Source organism: Lepidochelys olivacea (genome assembly GCF_965140295.1).
Source record: "Lepidochelys olivacea isolate rLepOli2 genome assembly, chromosome: 4".
NCBI classification, from domain to species: Eukaryota; Metazoa; Chordata; order Testudines; family Cheloniidae; genus Lepidochelys; species Lepidochelys olivacea.
The window spans coordinates 64476457-64501047 of record NC_140414.1 but is presented as its reverse complement, the minus strand read 5'-3'; the positions used below and the strand labels follow the sequence as shown (position 1 = coordinate 64501047).

The following is a 24591-nucleotide window of genomic DNA, read 5'->3' as shown; positions in this document are numbered from 1 at the left end:
TGATCAGCTGATTCGTAAGATAAGACTCTAGGCCTTCATTTGGATGGTAACTTCTCACTTGGTCTTTTTAAAAATAACTTTAAAAGATTTTAAATGTTTAGACTGTCTAGGCTAACATTAAGCGTTTTTTACATGGTTCTGAGCATGGGTAGAAGCCCAGCGGGTTTAAAGAACTGCCTCAGACTTTGTTAGGTGCATTATTTGAATACACAAATACCTTGTAAAATAGGTTGAAAAATGTCCCAGTCTGTACGGACGCATTATGGATAAGTATATTGGCAGAACTTGTGCAAACATTTTACAGATTTCAATCAGAGAGTGCATTTAAAGCCAATGGTGTGGAATCATTAAATTCTTTTTAGTAGCTTTTATTGATGGACTAGAGATGAACCCCTCCATCTTGTAATAGCAGGAACCATACCTGTCTCTCTTCACTTCTGTTCTCTCACCTCTACCACACTAAACTCTCTCCAGACTGCCCTAACCTCACCGTACTTGAGGAAAAAGCCAGTGTCCTTGGATTTAAAGGCAGATTGGTTACACAATAAGGAAAGTCCTACAATGTTTCTCAAAATGGGGACATTTCCTATGCACCTCCTTAGTATTTTCCAGTGTTCCTGCTTATATCCTACCTGTACAGGCTAAGGGAGTTGTGATCACAAAGAAGTGTTGGGGAATCCATTTTGATCATTAATATCTATCTTTTTATACTCCCGTTTGGTCCCTACAAAGAACTTATTAGATTTACAATTTAACACTTTTCCAGCCTTAAATGAAGTTCCACATATCCCTCCACCCCTTCCTGCTGAAAAACCAATTGGGAGCACCTCTGGGATTGTTGCTGGAAAGCCTAGTAATGCCAAACAAACAAGAAAAGGGGTAAGTTGTACCCGTATTACATCCTTTGGTTAGCAAAGCAAACAGTCTCTTGTAACAAATTGCTCAATAAGTGAAATAAGTAGTTTCGGGGTGGGGATGTTACTCTCAATTAAAAGGCATTTCATATGTTTTTCTTCCATATTTTATTTTTTAATTAAGCTACATCATTTAGGTTGTTGTCAGTGCTGGAAAACACTTGGTTGATTTAGATTTACACTTTGTTATGCTTTGATCATGTTTATCTTCTGTTTTCTGTACTTTAGCAGTTGTAGTCATGCTCCCTGGGGTAAACTTTCAAAGCCTTGCAGAGGGCATTAAACTGATAGGATTAACATGGCCAAATTCCCACACACCCCTTTGAAAATGCATCCTCCGTCTTCAGAAAAGGAGGCACCTCTCTGTCTGTATGCCAGTCTGAGAGGGAAAAAATTGCTTCAGATGATAAAGGGGAACTTGACAGCAACCTTTTCTCACCTCTGGCTGCATTATATAGACATTTTCCACTAGTTTATCCAGAGCCTGAGAACAATAATTTATTCTCAAATGCATCTCTTCTACTTTTCACTCATGATCAGTGATGTGCTAGTAGGAGAAGATACTAGTACGGAATAATCTGTATTATCACTGTAATAATAATAATAATCTGTATCACGGAATAATCTGTAAAAGGATGCGGCCTACAAAGGCAAAACAAAAACCAATGTCTTGCCTTCTTTTCCCCTTGCTTTGATTCTCTTCTCCATGGTCATAGATTCAGAAGTTTCTTATCTACTCTCCTCCTCTAACGCCTCTAACTTGCCTGAGTGACCCCATCCCATCTCCTGATCTCCTTCGTGCCTACTCTCATTCCCTCCCTTACTCTTCTCTTTAACCTCTCAATCTCTTCTGAATGCTTCTCTTCACAATACAAGCATGGTTTAGTCTCTCCTCTCTTTAAAAAAAACAAAAAAAAAAAAACGCACCCTTGATCCCACTTGCCTCTCCAATTACTGCCCCCCTTCTCCCTTTCATCTCTAAGATTATTGAATACATACTTACCATCATAGTCTGGAGCTCCTCTCCCCGAGTTCCTGCCTAGACCCTCTCCAATCCAGCTTCTGCACCTTGCACTCCACTGAAACTGCTCTCACCAAAGTTTCTAAACATTTCTTCCTAGCCAAGGCTCAAAACCAGTACTCCATCCTCATCTGTCTTGACCTGCCAGCCACCTTCAACACAGTGCACCAAGTTCTTTTGAAAATTTGTTCTCAATTGGCTCCTGTGACTTGGTCTTCTCTTAATTGCTCCCTCAGTGGATCCTCCTCAACCCCCCTCTGGCTTTCCAGGAGGGCTCCACAGGGCTCTGTTCTTGGTTTCCTTCTCCCTTTATACCTTATCTCTGTGTAATCGCATCCACCAACACAAATGCAACTACCATTTCTATGCTGACAACTCACAGAGCTACCTCTCTACTCCAGATCTGTCTCCTTCTGTCCAAACTAAAATCTTGGCCTATCTCTCTGACATCTCTTCATGGATGTCATGCTGCCAAGCTCAATATGGCTAAAACAGAGCTTTTAATCTCCCCCACCCAAGCCCCCTTTCTTGATCGCTGTGGATAATACCACTGTCCCACCTGTCACTCAGGCCCATAACTTGGGTTGTCATCTTCAACTCAGATCTCTCTTGAGGTGCTCACATCCAGGCTATGTCTAAGTCTTGCAGATTCTTTCTGCATAACGTCTGGCCTTTCATATTCACCCACACAGCTAAAACCCTTGTCAGGCTCTCACCAGCTCAATTGCTACAACATCCTTCTTTCTGGCCTTGACAAATACAGTCTTGCACTGCTCATATCCATTCAGAATGCTGCTGCAAAATCACTTTCCTAGCCCATCACTCTGACCATGTCATCCCTCTCTTTGCATCCCTCCCCAGGCACCCCCTTCTCTATCATATCAAATCTAAGCTACTTGTCTTCACTTTCAAGGCCCTTCACCACCTATTCCCACCCTACCTATTTTCTCTCATTCAGTATTGAGAAGTCGACTCCTGCCTTTGATTAGGCCATGATGCTAGCCTCCATCGCCCATTTGATAGATTTTCAAACAAGCACATTTTTGCTTTCTCCCATACTACCCCACATACTTTGCAGTAGCTCCCCATAAACACCTGCAAAACTAACTCATTATCCTTCTTCAAATCCCTCTTTAAAACTCTAATTTGCCATGATGTCTACAAAAAACTTGACAACAGTTAGGCTGACCATCATGCTGACCAATATTAATAGACTCATTGTTTCCTTATATTCCCCCATCTGTCTGTATCACTCTCTTGTCTGTTGTCTTATACTTAGATTGTAAGCTCTTTGGGGCAGAGACTTTATCTTTATTATTTATTTGTACAACACCTAGCACAATGGGGTCCTGGTCCATGACTAGGGCTCCTACACACTATGGTAATACCAATAATTATTATTAATAAGAAGAAATCCTCACCACCAGGGATGACATGATCGCCCTATTAGCTGCATGGCAAAGAGAGCCATTGTCTGAAAGAGAATGTAGAAGAGTCAAGTAACTTCGAGACAACACAATTCTGATCTAGTCCATCCCCTGCCAGTGCAGGTTTCTTCCATACAATATTTTTTCTAGTGCATCGTTCAGTCTATTTTTTATATGTCCGCAGTGATGGTGCTCCCACCACATTTTTTGAGAGAGAAATATTATCCCTCAAGCTAAGAGTTATTATTATATTTACAATTTTCCTGATATTCAGCCTAATTTTTCCCCTTCTTAAATTCATCCCAGGGCTCCTATTAATATCTCCTTGTACAGCATTGCCCTAAAAAGTTCCCGTTGGTAGACTTCTTTTGGCCTCTGATTTGAAGTTCTTCTCTGTTTAGTACAATTTAAATAAGAAAGGCATCTTTTTAAACAGTAACCTGTTAATGTCTCTTAAATAAACTGAAATTGCATTTTTGTGTTCTTGTAGGAATCTGAACATTCAGATCCAACAGGTACTACTTGGACAGAGCCTGTGCTGCCCCCCAGGTGAGTAGAATTTCTAAGTAACAATTTCAGGGCTCTGAGATTAGCTACTGGGTTGGTTTGCTTAGTCGGTCTAGTATGCATACTTATCAATTGTATATTATTAAGACAGTAGGCTTGTGTAAGTTGTGCTTTTGATATAATCACTAATAAATTAGGCATGCACCAATAGCCAACTAATGCACACCATATTGTGGCTAATTGGTATGGTGGTGAAGGGAGGCCTTTAGAAAGATTGCAACTTAGCTCTCCTCTTATTGTTTGACTGCCACTCTGTTCTCTCAGCTTTAGCCCCTTCGTCCATAATTAAAAGCAGATAGAGCTGGAGACCATCCTCTCCTCCACAGAAAAGATTATCAACAGCTATCTTCACTTGCTCTTGTGGCTGGGCTTGGGCTGTGGGAGCAAAGAGGGACCCGTTGCCCTTCTAAGAATTGTTGCTGAAGAGGAAGGAGCCAGGTCAGCTGCCTTTCTGAAGCTCTAGATGCATTATGTATAGTACCTCCACTGTTTGCTTACTCTTCAGTCCCGAAACCCTAGTGGAACTGTGGGAGGAATGACAGCCTCCCTAACCCCTTCAGCAACAGGAAGAGGAGTAGCACCCACAGGCAAAAGGAAGCAGGCCAGCCCTGGGCCAGGGCTCCACTGACTGCCAGGGACAGGTTGGTGGGTGGTAGAAAATCTGCTGCTAAGCTCATGCCACTTAGGCACGGATATCTATGTATGGGTTTTATAGTTGGTAGTGTACCAAAGCACAGAGTTTTACTATATCACCCTCTCCCCCTTCCTATATCAGGAGGCTTGAGCTGATCCTGGAACTGAATTTACTCTGCTTAGGGTATCATGATAATAAAGCTCTATTTCTGTTATGAAAGTTTAAGTGCATCTCCTAATGTTAGAGTGCTTATCAGAAGAGTTTCCTTGAGCGCAAATGAGATGACTCATTGTTTCTCTTTATATGTGATCACTTTTTGCCTTTATTTAGTTTTAGATCATGCTTGACCTCTCCCTCATGTTCTTTGTGTACCCAGTAGATAGAAATTCTGTCCCCTCCCTTTCCGCTCAAGTTCACAAAAGACCTCTGATTAATAACAACCCTGTGATTTTTCCAGTCATGAGATCTCTTAGGCTGGATATTTGATAATATTGCCTCACAAAAAGTGGGCTGAAAATCTGGTTATTTTTGTGGTTCAGATTTGGAACAGTCCTAATTGTATGTTTGTCGTTTTAGATTAAAATGCTTATTTGGAGGGAGGTTAGGGATGGGGTGGGGTGGGGGAAGAAACTGAACATAGATGGAAAGATTTCTCTCATTCACATTATTTTTTTTTTTTTAAACAAAAGTGAGTTGAAGGAAGGGGGACTTAAGGCCATTAACTGGTGCTGAAATGACAGCTGGGTTTCTTAGGGACGGGAATAGGGAGGTGAAGGTCCAGGAAATTCTGAAAAAAGAGAGAAAGGGTTAAAATAAATATTTTCAAAATATTTGAGAAAAGTATATAACCATTTTTCTACTATATTCACTTACTCTTTTAGAAGGCTTTTTTCATAATGGAACGATATCTGGCATAAATCCTCACAAAACTGTGTATTGATTAGAGCCCATCTTGTAATAGCAATAAAGAACATGTGGAGGGTGCATTAACAAGCTTATTAATACTCTTCTCGAGTGGTTGAAGGCACTTGATGAAAATACCAGAAGCACAGGCTAAAAGCCTATTAATACACACCTTGTTGTGGCTTATTGTTATTACAGACCTTTTGAGAATTCATGCTAGTGAATACTTGTTTGTGTTGAACTAATGAACCTCTTTAAAAAAAATGCCAGAGAAAATTGTAGAGGAAACATGTAATATTGTGGTGTTTATAATATCAGTGTCACTATATTCAAGGTTGCATAAAGATTTCTCCGTTATTTTAAAAAACCCCAAAACGCATCCTGTTTTTGAACAGCATTAGTGCCTATCCAGTTAGGGATACAAAGCTGAAATTTGACAGGAAAGCAGTCCTTATTTAGAAGAGAGGTACCTTTTGAGTACACAAGTTATTGATTTAGCCACATTCTTAGCCTTTGAAAATCATACTCCCTGAATACACAGTATAGACAGCACCATTTTTTTAGCTCTTTTACATTTTCAAGTGTACAAGTTACTTAGGAGTCTGAGTCCTATAGACATTCAATGGGACTTAGGCTCCTAAATCACTTGGGCACTTTTGAAAATTTATACTTAGAACTTAACCAGGAAGCCTGGACATTCTGAATGTAGCTTTCTGTACAGAATAATCTCATGTGGCAAATGGTTGATGAAGTCTGTTATCCAAAGTAGGTTCTTGTCCCATCAGTTTAGCTGGGGGCATGACTTGGTTCACATGACAGGATGTTTCAGATAAGTGAGATACCAAGAAATGAGCCAGACTGATTCCCTAAGTCCAGGTGAACCAGAAATGCTCATCAGGTCTTCAGCTAAAGCACCTCATTCAAAGCATTTCAGCTCTGGGTGGCTTCAGACAAAGCTCTTTAATGGTAGGTGGCCTGGCTGAAGTCTTACCTAGTTAGAGGGCCCTGGGGAAGCCAGCCAACCAGCCAGCTCCCTGTAATTGGAACTGGCCAGCAGGATATGAAATCTGCAGTCAAGGAACCCTACTGAGACGGTTTCTGAGATTATTCAATTCCCCCAATTATCCAGAGGTTTCAGGTGTTTCCAGAGAGCTTCAAATAATCCAGATTCTACTGTATTGTTCTTCATGTTTCAATTAATCATATTTCCCTATTGAATGCTGTGTGGCTGTCTCAGAGATTAGAGGGGTTTATATGCTCGTTTAAAATGCACACTTCTCTTGATCATTCAACCAATCTCTAGGCCTGTGGATGGAAAACTTGTACCAGCTCGACTGCCTCCACTTAAAGGCATTCCTGGAAGGCCACCTCCACCAAAACACTCTGGAACCAAAACCTCTTCCCAAAAGGACCCTTTTTGTCGATCCTCATCTGACCTGACACTCCATAAAAGACATGACATCTTTGGAATTGGAGTCAAGAGAGCAAAGAGTCAAGTTTTAAAAAATCAAGACCCAGCATTACCGCCTCGACCTAAACCAGGACATAGTCTCTACAATAAATACATGGTGAGAGTGGAGATATTGTGCCTGGCTTTTGCATATAGGATAGAGCTGTTTCCAGTACAGAGTATAAGGTGCTTTATTGTGAGGGAGGAGTCTGCTGCTCCTCACCTTCAGCATATTTTCGTAGTGGTGGTGTTATATATATATATATATCTATATATATCTGCTTCCTTCTTTACCTTCTCCACAGCCTTTGGGTGTCTTGTGAACGAACCAGGGGTTCTAGGAGGAAATGGGAGCTACACTGTGGGGTGAGCAAGGACTGAGATACGGGAAAGGCCTCTTGTCCCCTCTGATCATGCACCCTTAGCTGGTTTTAAACTCTGACTTGTATTGTATAGGTGGTATTTTTCAAAGGCACAAATGGCACTTAAGTGCTAAATACCCATTTTCCTTAAAAAAAAAAAAAAAAAAACAAACAAAAAAAAAACACCTTTGAAAATCTCTCTCTAAATTGTTTGTCCAGTGGCCAAAATGCATAGGAGGGAAAGGTGGGTGTATCTATATTACATTGCATCACTGTATAGGCTCTTGTGCTCATGCAGCATGAATTTCAGGTGTTTAGTAGTGTGAGAGCTCATTTGATTTGTGAATAATTTGTCTGGATTTTTGTTTAAGCTGCCTGTGCCTCATGGAATTGCCAAGGATGATTTCTCTCCTAGAAACCCTGGAGAACTCAGCTGCAAGGTAAAAGAAATTCTCTCTCTCTCTCTCTCTCCCTAATGCTAAATCATTAGTCTTTTATTATGTTAAAGCATCAACTCCTTTAAGCTTTAAAGGTGACACTCTGAAAAATGTAATACTGGTTTATTAAATCTCTTGGTTTCAAAAAATGTTGCTGTACCTTAAAGCGTGGGGATGTTCTTGTGCTGCTGGAGCAGATCGACGGCAATTACTTCAAGTGTCAAAAGGGAGGGGAAACGGGCAAAGTGCACTTGTCTCATATGAAGATAATCACCCGCCGAGATGAGCATCTGAAAAGCAAGCAAAAGGTAAACATTAAGAATTAATTAAATCTTTTTAGATGGTAAACTCATCTGTGCAGGGATTGTGCCTTGCTATGCATTTTGTACAGTGCTTAGCACGTTTCAGGCACAACGGTAAAATGATTAATAATAGGAATAGCAACTCCAAGCTCTCAGCAACACATTGGTTGGGTCTAGACCGTTCTCAGTGGTAGCAGATGACAGAACAAGGAGTAATGGTCTCAAGTTGCAGTGGGGGAAGTTTAGGTTGGATATTACAAAAAACCTTTTCACTAGGAGGAATGGAATGGGTTACCTAGGGAGCTGTTGGAATCTCCTTCCTTAGAGGTTTTTAAGGTCAGGCTTGATAAAGCCCTGGCTGGGATGATTTAGTTGGGGATTGGTCATGCTTTGAGCAGGGGGTTGGACTAGATGACCTCCTGAGGTCCCTACCAACCCTGATATTCTATGATTTTATCAAACGTGTGCAATTTTTATTTAATACATATTAAGAATACATTTATTTCCAGTACATTGTAATTCACATTGCTCAGTTTTTGCACTGTGTTCATGTTATGTACTCTTTGTATTGCATTGAATTATATTCAAATAAAGCAATTATTCATCAGCCCTCAGTATTTCCCCTATAAACTTACCCCAATACACTCAGAAAAGTCAGTCTGCCAACCTTTTTGGATGATCTGATGAGGCTGTGCTCTCTCTCTCTCTCTGTTGCAATACCCCCTACTATGGAATCTCCCCCATAACTCAGCCATGGTCCCCCCAACTCCTATATAGACCCATCCCTCCAGCAATATGGTGCTCCTTAACTAGTGAACCACTGATGGGCTACTAGCTGATGATCTTACTCTGACGAATCACAGGTGGGCTGAGGTAGTCTCAGTTTGCAATCCACGGCAAGATCACTGTGTGAGGACCTGCACTGCAGGGGTGGAGGTATGACTGGGAGGATATTTCTGAGTAGGCAGGGCTAACCTGGGGCGCATTGCAGAAAGGGCAGAGTGAGGGCTCTCAGCTGGTCAACTAAGGTTTATGAATGAATTTATGATCGCCCACTCTAATCTGTTTAGGGCTGATTTAGTGTGGACTTGAGGGCAAACCTTAAAATGGTTGAGAGTGAGACACTCAATCACTGGTGCTTCAAGTTAGTGCAATACAAGCAACTGAAGTGCAACTAGCTGAATGCTGTACTGTAGACAAGCCCTGAGAAAATAAGTCAAAATGACTTCTGCTGACCCGGATTCACGCACCGAGGAGTGTTTAGCCAATCAGGAAACCAGCAGGAATATCCTATGACTATAGCTACTTGACTTTAACCATGCAGCCAATCCCAGCTCAAAATTCACCAGAGTTTCAAAATGCATGAAAACATTTTGTCTTCCCTAGGGAAACTTCATTTATGTGTGTGTGTGTATATATAATATATATATTCCACACAGGTTTCAGAGTAACAGCCGTGTTAGTCTGTATTCGCAAAAAGAAAAGGAGTACTTGTGGCACCTTAGAGACTAACCAATTTATTTGAGCATAAGCTTTCGTGAGCTACATCCGATGAAGTGAGCTGTAGCTCATGGAAGCTTATGCTCAAATAAATTGGTTAGTCTCTAAGGTGCCACAAGTACTCCTTTTCATATTCCACACAACTGCTCTGAGCATAATTGATGTGATGTTTAATGTGGGGACAGCTGATATCCCATCTGTACTAGGGCTCACAATGTTGCTAACCTTTGTTCAGCCGAACTTGATGTTAGAAACAATGAGAAATTTTTTAGAAACTTTTTTTCTGGTGTAGAAAAGGAACTAGTCAATGTAAAAATGCATCCCCAACTTAACCAAAATTTCATGGATATAATAAATGTTCATGTGAAACATCACATGTTCATGGAATCTGCAAACTCAAAGACCTGCCGATGTTGAAATTTAATATCTGTTTAGTTTTACATTGAATGTCATGTGCCGCTGCAACCAAATCATTTCTCAGTAGAGTGTCTTTATTTGCATTGCAACGTAAAAAACCCTCTAGATTAACACTTCATGAGCGACACGTGTTATGGAGATGACATAGCTGATGGCCAAAAACCAAAAAGGGGGGGAAGATATAACTGCCATCAAGCAGCAAAGTCTGGCGCTCCTGGAAGAAGGAAGAGTTACTGTGAGAGTCCTTACTATGACAGAAAAGGGCTATAGAGATTTTAAGGGGTATAAAGGAGGTACCATTAGAATAACATGGCAAAAGTCTCCAGATAGAGTGTGCTGCGAAACTCAAAATTGTTGTAATACAGTCGGATAAGACGTACTGGATATGAATACACTGCGTCAATTTTCTTCTCATTTAAATTGGTTCTACACCTGGGTGACTGCATTCAGTGGAATTACTTTTGATTTAAACAAGTATAAGTGAGAGAAGAATCAGGCCCATTAATGTATGTGTAATAATAATTCCTTTCTTTAAAGGTGACCGTTTGGAATCATACATGCATGATGGAATTGTGTACACAGCCAAAAATCTTTCAGAATCAAGAATGGAATGTTCATGTTAATATCTTTCATGATTTCTAAATTGCTTATGTTTTTTGTAAGGATTCAAACAATATTGAGAGGGTTTCTGACAAAAGTGCTCCTCATGCTGTAGTGCTGCATGACTTTCCAGCAGGTGAGTGCACATAAATAATACCAATAAGTGGATAGTTTGACTAATCGTGTAAAATGTGCTACCAAAGCAGAGAAGAAAATAGTCAAAACTTTTCTTCTGCTCTTTGGAACACTGAGGTTTAAAAGGCATGTAGCATTTTGATTTTTCACAGGAACTTGAAATGTGATGCAATTGCAGAGCCCAGGTTGCTAAGTTTGGATCCAAACTTACCCTGAATGTGTGGATGTTCTGATCCATGGTTTTAGCTGAGACCAATTTTGAGTTAAAGCTTACATATCAAACCATATGCCCGTGTTAATAAAGATTTTTAAAAACTGATTCAACTTTTGGGTATGGTGTATATTTAATAAGCTTTTACTTAGAGAAATTCACTTCATTTGACACTGACTGTAACTGAAATGATACTGTCTTACAGAGCATGCTGATGATTTGGACCTCCATTCTGGAGAGACTGTTTATCTTCTGGAGAAAATAGATAACGAGTGGTACAGAGGAAAACTTGAGAATCGCACAGGGATATTTCCTACCAACTTTGTTAAAGTGATTGTATGTAGCCCATTTCCATTGAAATATAGTGTATTCCACTCAGGTTCATGCTCCAGGCCTAATTTACCTTCTCTCCTGTGCATTTTATTCCACTTGTTATCTAGGTAAATTTTGCATCAGTGCACAGAAGAGAGATCAGTTTGTTTGTGTGATATTAGAAATCTACTTAATCTTGCAACTCTGCCCAGCCATTATAGGTATGATTCTCATGTTAATTTAAAGTCAGGTAAGAGAATCGTAGCTGTTACTTAAGAAATGCTCATAAATCACCCCTGACCAGATTCTGTTCTGTTTCATCTGGGCAAATTCCCATGGGCGTTTCCCTGGTGTTACAGAGCAGATTATTTTAAATAACTACACTTAAGTAAGAAGTCCCATCAAGGATTTGCATTAAATGGATTGAGAGTGTTGGGATGCCTTCAACCCTCCCAAGATGTGCACCCTGACATGGTATGTTGTTATTGAAGTATGTTTTTAAAATTGCAGCAGACAAGTTTATTTTGGAAAAACAAAAACAAAACCTCTTGAATGACACACATCACCAGTAAAAAAGTTCCCAAAAAGAAAACAAATTGGAACCTCTAAAAGGAAGGGTCACTATGTACAATAAGTGTAATCAAACCAGTGGTGAGGAAGTATTGAGGCGATAACACCATGGCTGTTAATTTTTACTGGATAGCCTGATCAATGCAAAGAGACCTGGATAAGGGAATCTGAGAGACAGGACATAACAGACACCGTTTTTCTAAGGACTTGTCTACACTTACAGCGCAGAAGCAGCTGGGTCGCTGAAGCAGTAAGTGAAGATCCTACCTATGCCAATGATAGAGCTTCTCCCACCAGCGTAGGTACTCCCCCACCCAGAGAGGTGGCAGCTATGTTGATGGGAGAAGCCCTTCCGTCAACATAGCACTCTGTACACTGGGAGTTAGGGGGTATAATTACATTCCTCAGAGATGTAGTTATACTGACATAAATTTGTAGTGTAGACCAGGGCCTATTGATAGCGGTATAGAAACTTCCACTTCTTTTACGTATCTTTTCAGTCATCTTGGGGGATAGTGCACTGATCAAGGAAGTCAAGAGATCTGGATTCCATTCCCAGTCCTGCCATTGTCTCAATATGTGACCTAGGGCAAGCAATGTCACATTTCTGTGGGCTTGTTTATGTGGATATTAAGGTGTGATTCCAGTTTAGTTAAAATGGTGCCAAAAGCTTTGTGGACGTGGTGATTTTGGTTTCGCTCAAGTCCATTAGGAATCAACTTTAGCTAGTCCAAAATAACCATGTTTATACAGTTGTTTACACTGGTTTAACTAAATTGGGTTAAAATCACATCTTAAGTTACACATGCACAACTTACTTTTGGAATTGCTGCCTGCTACATGAATAATTTTCAATATTAATGTGACGCAGTCATACATAAGAGGCTCTGATTCTGGTTTTTAACCGTTTAGGTTCGTGAATTTTAATATGCTGACTACCATTACTGAATGAAAAATATTGTCATAGTTGGGAATAGTGGGACTGGGGGGAGGTGGGGAGTGTTACTCCAACACAGGACTAATACGGAGATTTGTTAGGTAAACAGACTGCACCCTTCACCTTCTTCATGTTTCCAAACAAACATTATGTAATTCACAATTTGATTTCTATTGATGGCTAACTTTTAAAACCACTGTTTTAAAACAGAATAAAACTTTGAGTGACCATCATGGGCCAAATTCAGCACTGGTGTAAACATGCACAATCCTGTTTGAAACAAGATTATGTTAACATGAATTAGGTAGCTTTTAATTTGCATCAGTGGGTTCTACTTGGAACAGGTAGAGAGTACTCATGATCCTCTAATTTGCACTGGGACCCATATAGACAAGCCCAAAGTCAGTGGAACTGCGCCAGGCCTGCATTTGGCTCACTCTGTCAGAGAATACTGGAAGTGTTAGACATCACACTGTGGGATCCAGTAACTAATAAATAAGGGGAAATGAACCTAGGTACATGTTCCTGAGCTGCTCCCATTTTAAATTTTTCTGTGTACTCAGGAATGATTCTTGCTTACTAATATTTAATTTTGAAATTTTATTTTATTTTTAAAAGTGAATTAAACTCTTAGTGCTAAAAATATTTTCTTTGCAGTTTGGAAATTTTAAAAAATATCTATTGGGAAGAGAGAACACTTTATTAAAAAAGCAGTTAACAGATAATCAGCTCATTGGGGATGAAGGCATTGGCAGGGCTCTTAGGGTCACAGCCTCCTTCACCCTGTATTTTTGGGGTGGTACTAAATGATACATAATTGGTGCATTCAGTATTGATACAAGGGCCAATTCTCTCTCTGTCTGATAATGTTAAGCTGGATATCAGCATGAGGTCTAGGCATCAAATAATAATACTTAGCATCTATGGTACACTTCAAACATTAACTAATTAGTCCCCATGATGCCCTAGTCAGGTAGCCATTATCCCAAGGTAAAGCATGGCCCAATCCAGCACCCACAGATGTTCAATGAAAAGACTCCCATTGATTAGTGAGGGAGTTGGGTCAGGCCCTCAGTGAGTAGTGAGAGAGCCAGGACTACAAACAAGGTCTTTAGACTCCCACTCTTATGTTTAATCCACTAAGCTGTGGTGCATATTTTGCAGCACTCTTGTGTGATAAGAGATCAGATGATGACTGTGATAATATTTTTAAATAAAAACTTAAAACCATATATATCCAGGGTCCCTTGGTTAGTGCACAGCCTACAGCTCCAAATGTGATAAGGAAGAGGGCTTTTGGTGACACTTAACCTCTTTATACATTCCGTCTTTCAATGCAGACCAAAGTACAATTTGAGACGTGTTTGTTTGGGGTACAGATAGTAAAATCTGGACTATCAAAGCCGGGAATGGATATTTCTAAACAGTAATCTTGATAATTTTGAATTGCTCTAGCAGATAATAGATTACAATATCAATTATGAGCCTGGAGCCAAAAGCAACTGTGTGTAGTAGTATCCAATTCCATTTTCTGCCAGTGAACAAAGAGGCAGACAACAAAGAGGACTGTTGCTATTAAAACACAGTTATTAATGTAAATTATGAAAAGTTGTTGTTTGTTTCCATAATGTTGAATAGCAATGATGATGGGTCATTGGCATCAAAGAGTTAGTGATTATATCAAAACAGCCCCCTTCCCCCATGTAGCCAATGATCGGACCATTCCAGTGATTATGTAGTGCCATGTAAATAGGGTGACCAGATAGCAAGTGTAAAAAATCGGGACAGGGGGTGAGGGGTAATACATGCCTGTATAAGACAAAGGCACCTATATTGGACAAGTCCCCAAATATTGGGACTGTATCTATAAAATCAGGACATCTGGTCACCCTATGTGTGGCATCTGCAGCTGAAACTGCAATGTAATTCACTAATTTGAATGGAGACGATTCTAATTTTGACATTAAATATGCTCAATTTATGCCACTGTAATTTTAAGATTGAGTGTGTATTGTTTTTTATTTTGTTTTGTTTTGTGGTCTTCTCATTATTAGATTGATGTTCCAGAGGAAGAGAACAAGAAAAAAGTATTGTTTTCATCAACATGTATTAAGTGAGTTTCATACACATTATGAAATGCTCTCTTGTTCATCTTGACATATATGAAAAACAAATAAGCGGAAGGATTATGTTTACTTCAGATTTACAGAGGCATTAGCGTTAATTTAGTCTAACTCTGATGCACCAATATTTTAGTTTATGCTGTTTAATTTTTGCAAACTAGGAATATTTGAATAAGAATCTTTCCATTTTTTGTCTCATTCATATGAAATTAAGCTCTAATTACTGTAAAAGACTCAAAACAATGCAGTTTTATTTTTGGCAGGAATATAAATAACACTGAACTTCATGGATTTAAGAAATGGCAGATGACATTGACTTTGAAATAAATCTTTTTTGAAATCTGCTTTTTTGAGATACTGAGAATAGCTACTTGTAGGGCTTGATGCTGAGAAGGTCTGTGCACCTACCATTCCCATTAATTGTACATGCTCAGCACCTCACATGACCAGGCATGAAAATTATTATAGACTTATTTTAATACGGAAAGACTACGAGAGGCAGTATCTTTCCTGGTTCAAATGGATACAACTTGATTTCAGTTGCATTCCATAGTGTCATTTTTGGACAGTGCTAGTTTGTTGACTTACATGATTGTTCACTTGCAAAGTGAAAAGCAAAATGAAGCAGAGGTGGGTTACACAAAACAGTCTGAGCCTTTCCCTTAAAGGTAAAGTTAAAAATAATGTTTTATTTTCAAATTAATAGTAGAACTATTCAAACTTTTCTGGTAGCTATGACAGCCACTATAAAAGATCAACAGTAGCAGTCTGATTTTAAAAGCCCCTCTGTATCACCCTCTTAAAAAAAAAAAAAAAGGTAAATTTTAGTGAAATAAACTGGAAAATTTAGAATTGTAAAGAAGGGTGACCAATATGTGATCAGAGTTCAAATGGTATCACAGAAAGAGGTGGGGAGTGGGTGGGAATTCCTCTTAACACCTGTGAACTGTGAGTTTCTGTGTTACCCCTCTCAGCCTCAGCATAGCAGCAGCAAAGTTCCCACTTGCTATGTGTCAGCTCTCTGACACACTGGCTTGTCTGCCTTGCCAGCGAACTTTTTAGGACTCTGCCAGTCCAAACCCTGTCTCGACGGTAACAATCAGTGAACCCCATTCCCAAGTTCCTCAGAGACGTCTTTCCGCAACACTCACAAAAACAAGTTAACTGGTCCTTTAACAAGACAGTACACAAGGCTTATTACCTTCACTGGGGTTAACCAACAGTCTGTTTCAATCAAAGTGTTGAGTTGGTTTATGGTATAAGTAAAACAGGTTTGTTAACAAAAGGACACAGGTTTAAGTGATACCAAGTATAAGGAATCAGGGTAGAAATGGTTACAAACAAACAAAGTAAAAATATGCTTCTAAGCCTAAAACAACTTAACATACTAGTGTCTTTTTTCTTCAAAGCGGTTTTTCTCACCATAGTCTTTCTTCCTGCATGGCTGGCTAGACCTTTAGCTAGGACCCAACACATGGAGCTGAAAGCGCTTGGTTTCTTTGATTCCTATGGTAAAGGATAACTCAGGTGTTCACTTCCCTCCTCTTTATAGTCCAGTAAACCTTTGAAATGTATTCTTTTGAAATGTATCCTCAGATAAAGTTCCTTTCCCCTTCTGGGTGTGGACACCATGCTATCTGGTGTAGATTCTGCGCTGGTTCCTCCCTTGCTGGTGATTTTTACAACGTAAATTATCCCATCCTGCAACCTCTGATATAAGTGACTAGCCCATTGAATTTGGCCACACCTGATCTGAGATGCTGGCCTCTTTCCTTTTGTCGGTAGAAAACCTGTTTTTGAAAACTCTCTGACATCCCTGGTTTAAACACATTTTAGTCACATATTTCCAGCACATCTATACAGTTCTTTGTGGGTTAACCATACGTTCATTGAGCAAGAATATTAATGATCAGTGAGTTATTAGTTTTCCAGTGATATATTACATGCCACCTTTTGGGAAAATAGCATGACAACAGAGTGCCATCTGGCATTGGCGGGGCTCTTAGGATCACAGCCTCCTTCACCCTGTATTTTTGGGGTGGTACTAAATGATAAATAATTGGTGCATTCAGTGATTTAAATATTGCTACACAGCAACTTTATGTTCCAGTTAAATGAAAAAAATTGAATTCAGCTGTGTAGTATCCTGCTGTAAATTGTGAAGCTGTCAGAGGCGTTGATTTTTTTCCCCTAGATTAAGAGTTTATATTTTCTGAAATCCACCATGGAAAAATAAAGCTTGTCCCAATAGAGGAAAATTGTTTTCTCTGATACAAAGCATCATGCTGCATTTTCAAGGTTTTGGGGGGCAGGGGTATGTGAAGCTAGCATTTCACGGTGGCTTATCTATCAAACAGACTAAATAAAAATGTGATTGCAGCTATTGCTGATGTGTGTCTCTTCCTCCCCCCTCTCCCCCACCGAAGATGGACTACAGGCTGTCCAGCTAGAAAAAAATATTTTAAAAGCCTATGTTGCTCAGTTTTTTGTTTTTTAATGTGGCTTCAGCTGAATAAGACAGCATTACTTTTCCTTCTTTGTGTATTTCTTAACTTGGAAATATTCAATGGGCCAGCTTCTTAACCGTGCAAAACATGAGTTCACAGGGGCAGGGTGGCTTCAAGTCACCTTTCCAAACCCCTGATCCTGGGCAGGCCAGCCAGGAAAATAGACCTGATGCAATTTTAAAGTAGCTCTCCAAGACCACGGTGCCAGCTAGGGATCAGCCACAGCACTGCACACGCTGCCTCACTCCCTCCCATTCCTAGTGTCCTACAGCCTGCTACTCACCATCCCTGACATACACCCTACTGAGAGGCGGGGACTGGATATTAGAGAGCTAGGCCTGAGGCTAGTTTGTACCCCTTTAAGGCAGCTTTCTGCCTGCTTTGTGCTAAGTACAACCTTTAGGCCCCCATTTTTATCCATTTTGGCCAGAAAGATATAAATATGGTGGTTTTTGCTTCATGCTAACTATTGTGGATATCCTATGCCATTTGTTCTGGCTATGTAGTGCCCAAGACAAGAAATGCAATGACAAACATATTAAAATGAATATGTGAAGCCAACTCATTCTTTTGTGTTTGTGCAGGGGCCCGAGATGCATAGCTCGGTTTGAATATATTGGAGACCAGAAAGATGAGCTAAGTTTTTCAGAAGGTGAAATTATTCTTCTTAAGGAATATATAAATGAAGAATGGGCTAGTGGAGAGCTGAAAGGCACATCTGGAATTTTCCCCTTGAACTTTGTGGAAATTATTGAAGATCTGCCTGGATTAGGTACAATATATCAGCACTCTCTAAGTATGTAACCTGGAATAGAGCCACAGTGTATAACAATTAGTATTGCATGTAGGCAGTATGACATAATGTATGAGTTGGAAAGAAAAATGCACTTTATTTATAAGGACTAGAAAAAATGAGGAAAGGGATTAGTGAAGAAGAGACAAAAATGAAAGAGGACAAACAAGTGAAAATTAAAAGGAAAATTAGCCTTTTGAAGAGAAGCCAGATCTTGAATACAGTAAAAGCTGTGTTATCTGTCACTTTACCAGCTGGGAAGCTCTATGAACCAGCATTTTTTATCTTCGTCAGCAGTCTGGTTGGCATGGGTCTGGTAGGCTCCCTACCTGGCTCTGCGTGGCTCCACGGAAGCAGCAACATGTCCCTGCCGCTCCTAGGCAGAGGAATTTGGTCAGAGGAGTTTGGAGTGCGGGAGGGGGTGCGAGGTTGGGTTTTGTGGGGCTCCTCCATCTTAGTTAACCGGAATTTTTCACTAACTGGCACCCCCAATACCTCCAGCATGCTGGGTAAAAAAGCTTTGAGTGTAATTTGGTATCGCAAAATGCTGTTCTTGATTTTTCACTTCCTCTCCAACATGTTGAACTCACATCACCAGTGAAATTACGAAGAGCAAGAGCAAATATTTGAACTGTTTATACTTTATTATGTAGGTGTAGGAGCACCACTGACGAACAAGAGGGAGAGTTCTGCTTGTCTTTCTCAGGTAGGTTATTGGAATTCAATAGACTGAAGCCAAATTAACATGAGGTAAATTGCATAAGGTAAATTTTCATAGTGATGCACAGGGAGATCAGTTACACAACTTTTATCGAAATTAGTAGGCATTATTAAGCATTTTATTCTCAGTGCTTTGTATAAATTACTCACAGAAACCTAAATTACAATTTATCTCAATTGATGAAGTAATTGGTAGTAGGAAGTCATCAGACATCGTTCCTACTCTTATTTCCTTTGTTTAGGTAATTTCTATTGTTCAGTCTATTGTGATTTGTTGAGCTACTGTAGTTTAGTTTAGTCTGCTTTTAATTTGTAATGGGCATTAGATAGTGTCTTTTGTTTTTGTTATCCCGCCATTAAATATGTTAAAAGGGGAGGCAGACAGTATGAGACAGGAGTAACGCACGTGAAAGTTTCTCAGATTGGATGATCATTGAAATGTTGTTCTAATCTACAACTGTTTAGAGTATAATGGTTAACACAGGGGTGTCAGATTCATTTGTGGGAAGGGATTAATTCCTTGCTTATTTAAGGTCTGTTGGCTTGGTTATAAATTCAGGACTCTGTGCCCCACAATGCACTGTGGAATACCTACAGCTTTCAGCAGTGGTTTGGACAGCAATAGGGGGAGCATATGGGCTGTATGTAATATCTAAAGTTATCTCTTACTGGTTCAGTGCCTTCCTGTAACATTCATCACTCAGTAAGAAAGTCGGCTGCTATTCCTTCCCTTTGTTTATCTTCTTTCCCTGCCTTTGTGAGTCTTCTCTGTTCTTTCTTCCACATTTCCTTCCCTATAGCAACTCCCAGTTCCCAACCCAGTGGACTCTACTTCCATTTATCCCCTAGATGAAAAAAAATTATTAGTGATTACATAGCTAATGGTGGGAGGAAAGTTTCATCATTGGGCTTTGAAGATGACACTTCAATCAGATTAATATGGGATAGAGCAGTCTGCGCTGAATCAATTACATACTGTTCCCATTTGGAAAGTTTTAGCCCTCATAGCTGCTGAGAGAATTTATTTAATTTATGAAAACTTAGATTACGGACAATCTGAATATGCCAGGCAGGTCCTATCAATACATTATACAAGCCATACATTTCACAACCCTGGGTTAAAATAAAAGAGTAGGGGTTAGGGAGATCATGAGGTTTAAATTCAGTTGAACCAGTGGTTGTGTGACTTTGATACAAATCACCCCTTCACTTTCCTCGGTTCCTGTTCATTCAGCAGAGCCTCCTTGAAAACGAGCTTCTGTGGCACTTTCCTGAGTTAATAAGAAGTGACCTGGGGAACAAAACAACAGTATTTTCAAAATCTCCTTGTCAGGCCTCTAAGAGATATCTAACAGGGAGAAATTACAGAAGCAAAACATGCACACACAAAAGATCATATTTAAAATTTGCTTGACTCTCGTCCTTTCAAAGCATGGGGCCAAGAAAAGGATTGTGCACCTCTACAAGCACCGTAAACCAAACCTGTGGATTCACGATCTCCTCTGTACACTTTGCAAGTCAGGATTGTTATAAAACTCCCCGCCCCCCTCAATACTCTAATCTGTGTTAAACCAATTAAGCAAATATAACATTATGGAAAAAAAAACGGATAGTATTCATGCAGGTTACCCTCCCTGTCTAAATCTCTGGCTCCATCCAAGTCTCTGTTTTAAAATAAACTTGACATTTCCTGCAAACAGGTCTTGTGTTCGTTTACTTTGACAGACTGATAGACGTTCTGGAGAGTGGTGTGAAGCTCTTCATGATTTTACAGCAGAAACGAATGAAGACTTATCCTTTAAAAAGGGAGACAGCATCCAGATATTGGAGCATGTGGACTCAGAGTGGTGCAGAGGGAGACTGAATGATAGCGAAGGCATTTTCCCAGCAGTGTTTGTTCAGACATGCTCTGGTACAGTATTTCTAGTGGAAGACAAATTCTCATTTCTTAACCCACATCCCTGGTAACAAACACACTTATCTGAAGTGCTCATAATGACGACTGGTGTTCTGGTTCCTAGGGTGATGTAATTAGCTAGGTATAATATCTGTAACACTAAGCAATACTACAGTGACGTGCCATTGCCTAGAAATCAAACTAGACCTTGAACCAAAAATTTCCAAATAACGGCTCAGAGCCAGTCACTACAGCTGAAGAGATACCATTAGAGATGAAAACTTTGTTCTAATTTAGTTTGCATTTGAAGCTGATCTTCATATCAGTAAACAATGTCCAGGTTTAATTAGTGCTTGGAATGTTTAATGTTCCCTGTACTCTAAAGTAATACTAACATCTGAGAGGAAAGCCAGGTTAGTTCTGGCCTGGGCTTTATCACTACAGTAAAACCATTGTCTTCAAATTAAATCTAGAGTTACAGCTGTCCAATGTTGTAGCCTTCAGTGGGGTTTCACAGGTGTAACTGAAGGCAGTGGGCCAGGTTGGCAGCTGGTGTGAATCAGTGTAACTCCACTGAAGATTTGGCCCATAATTTGTGGACAGTAGGGTTGCATTGATGGCCCTGTCCAAAAAACTAACTTACTCTATTCTGTTTAATTGAAGAAACATGAGCAAGAAACCAGTCTAGTTCACTCTCTAAGAATGGAGTTAGTTCTCTATGGCTAACAGTAGCCAAAAGCAGTAAAATTTTAGTTTTTTGTCACTCAAATACCTATGACTCAGAATATACAGAAAGTAAGGTGGCTTTACGTAGTCAGTTTCAGAGTTTCATACTGTTACCTACTACTCCATTATTATATACATTACATCAGGGTAGTCAATTATTTTTTGTCAAGGTCCAGGCTCCAGAAAAAATAAAAAAACAACAATTATCATAATAAAAAGTTTTCAGGGTCCATTCAAAAGCATCTGGAAGTCCAGATTTGGCCTGCAGTCCACCTATTAAATATCCCTGCATTACATTTTAAACCAACTGAGGTTCCAGTTAGGAAGAGGAAAGTCCAACTCCGCCCTGTAACACTCCAGTTAATGAGAAGGGTTGGGTAGGTAAGCAGTGGGACAAGCTCTTGACTCAATCTCTGAAATCCCCTTCCTATGAAATGAACTCATTTCTAGTGCAGAGGGAACAATCTGCCTGAATGAATATCAACAGCAGATTTCAAGTGAAAGACGTTTAGTTTCTATAGTGGTAGAAGTTCATTTCTCATTATGATTACTTTATTATATTATTGTGACCCATTTAGTTAACCCAAAATGGAGGATTTATTGCAGTTGTGTTCCACACTATGTACTAATAATGCATTATTTGTGAATGTAGGGAGAGAGAATCCAAGCACTGAAAAGTTTCTTCTTCTTGTGGAATTCTCTTTAAAATAAAAAATTTTGTAAACAAATATTTTGTAATCAACTTGTGTGTTGTCAATGTTCTACAGCTGGGGTAAAGACAGCACAGTCTCCAGGATGGAGGAAAGGAAAAGCCAAGGCTTTGTATGACTTCCAGGGAGAGAATGAGGATGAGCTGTCCTTCAAGGTAAATATCTTAGTCATTGCTTTAGCTCACAAACCTCTAAAGAGTTAGGGCAGCACAATATTGAGAAAACAGATTGTATGGAGCAGACCAATTGAGCTGGACCTCATCTACATTAGAACACACAGCTAGAAAAGGTAAAAAACTTTTACTACCCTGGAAATAAGGCCAAATCCTGGAACAGAGTGGGGGAGTGAAAGGGGCACAAAGATGGCATAACACCCACCTTTGAGATCTGCTGCCCGGTGTCAGTCCAGTTCCATGGCATAAATTAGAGCAGGTTATCAACCAGCCCGAAGGGGTTGAAACAACAGCTCTATGAATCCATGAAGGATAGGGAAGCCCCATCCATGCCAGCAATGGTAGCAGTAGGGTGGTTGGCATAGGAGTGGTTACAATAAATCTATACCACAGGAAGATTCCCTTTGCAGTGAGCTGATCCTCCTTTGGCTGCTTATGTTGATTTTTGGGCCAGAATGTCAGCGTGCTGCACCCCAGGCTGCAGGGCAAGAGTTACCACATTCAGATTTGAAAGTTACAAGGTAAATAAAGTAGCAGTTCATAATAGCCTCATATCAAACATCCTCTCAGCCTCTGTAGTGCTTAGAGCTAGCATTTCCACCTCTGCTAACAGTGCAGATATATTTGTAGAACTAGTATTAGGAAAGCCAACATCCAGGTACTCTTCCCGCTCTTCATCAACATTCCAGTAAGATCACTGGAATATTAGATGAACCTGAGACTCAGCAGCCAAGTGGTTATTTGCTGAAAATGAATCAGTTGTTTCAGGACACTTGCAATACATGGACTGACCACAACGTGTCCAAAGGGAAAAGTTGAAAATCCGCATGCTACAAAATAAGTATTAAGAGCTCATCAGTTTTTTGGAAGGGCTATTTTACAGTACGTTCCAGCAGCATACCTGACATCATGAGGGTGCATCACTTAGTCAAACTAGGATTTGCTCCTGGATCTTTGTCTGTTTACTGGGGATCTTTCCATAAAGTTAACTTTTTGATGAGTATGGTAAATATAAATAGTAGCAACTATCAGAAGTCCCAGATGTTTGTCTGTACCTCTTTTTATGTGGATGCTTTTGTCTTTTCTTACTGTGACTTTAGTCAGGGTACAGCTGTTCTGAAACAAACAAAATATCTTGAATAAAGTCAGATCATAGTTTTACTTTGACAAATAGATCCTGTTACCTTGTCACGCTTCTTCCGAAAAAAAAAAAAAAAAAAAAGGTAAAATTAAGTTTTCTGACCAGATGCATTCATTTTCAGTTGTATCAAAAATTAGAGATCTGATCAAATAGGGCACCAGACAATTTATCCCACTGTGCCTAGGAAGCAGAAGACAGGATGAAATATTGGAACGGAGCCGTAGTAGCAGCAGCACCGACACCCTACGATGGTGGGCTTTTAAAATACATTAAGTACAGCGTGTGTTTTGGGTTTCCTGAGAAGTTTGCACAGCACACCATGCAGTTGTGACATAGAAAATCAAGTGACATACTGCTTGCTGGGTATTCAGACAGACTATTTAAAAAAGAAAAGAAAAGGAGGACTTGTGGCCCCTTAGAGACTAACAAACGCCACAAGTCCTCCTTTTCTTTTTGCGAATACAGACTAACACGGCTGCTACTCTGAAACCTGTCACTATTTAAAGAGGTAAAGGATGTTAGCAAGAAGTGGTGGGTCTATAGTATATCAGAACCAACGAACCAGATACTGAGGGAACTTGAAACTTAAATTGGCAAGCACTGCATCGACATTCAAAGCAAGATCAGATTAAGAGTAATCTCAAAAATACTACCTTTTACTACTGTGCCTAAAGCAGATCCTATGTGAGCACTTGGGTTTTATGTTCTTGTGAGACTATAGGAGTAGAGTATTCTATATTAAAAGCACTGCACTGGAAGAAAAGGCAAGGCTATGGGAGAATATTTTAGATTAAGTATGGGGCACAACATGATGAAAATAGGAACAAGGAATAGTAGATCAGACAGGTAGTACTAATTCTAGTCCACTTCAGACAACCTGTTAAACTACTCAGACCATTGTGCCCCACTTCTGGTAACCATAATATGAGGAAAACTTCAAGGAGTGAGTGTCAGGGATGGATAACAAGAACAATGGGGGTAAGACACTTAGCTTGTAGCAAAGCACTGAAAAAGAATTGTGCTTACTAGAGAAAAAAACAGTTTAAGTAGCTCATCAGCATATACTCTTAAGTAACTGGTTTCAGAGTAACAGCCGTGTTAG

The 24591-nt window shown here is 39.8% G+C and overlaps 1 protein-coding gene across 5 annotated transcripts in view; it reads left to right on the top strand.

The window, feature by feature from the left end:
* The window catches only part of SH3D19 (SH3 domain containing 19), a 120434-nt gene that overhangs the window by 90946 nt on the left and 4897 nt on the right, over positions 1 to 24591 (top strand). For 4 of the 5 annotated variants that reach the window (XM_084626278.1, XM_084626277.1, XM_084626281.1 and 1 more), the window contains 12 exons: positions 767 to 879; positions 3853 to 3911; positions 6770 to 7034; positions 7650 to 7718; positions 7883 to 8023; positions 10598 to 10670; positions 11086 to 11216; positions 14754 to 14812; positions 17914 to 18101; positions 18776 to 18828; positions 20568 to 20754; positions 22233 to 22330. In XM_084626278.1, coding sequence (XP_084482404.1) covers positions 767 to 879; positions 3853 to 3911; positions 6770 to 7034; positions 7650 to 7718; positions 7883 to 8023; positions 10598 to 10670; positions 11086 to 11216; positions 14754 to 14812; positions 17914 to 18101; positions 18776 to 18828; positions 20568 to 20754; positions 22233 to 22330 — 1436 coding nt within the window. The remainder of the gene's footprint in view (positions 1 to 766; positions 880 to 3852; positions 3912 to 6769; positions 7035 to 7649; positions 7719 to 7882; positions 8024 to 10597; positions 10671 to 11085; positions 11217 to 14753; positions 14813 to 17913; positions 18102 to 18775; positions 18829 to 20567; positions 20755 to 22232; positions 22331 to 24591) is intronic. The other variant, XM_084626279.1, reaches the window with a different exon arrangement.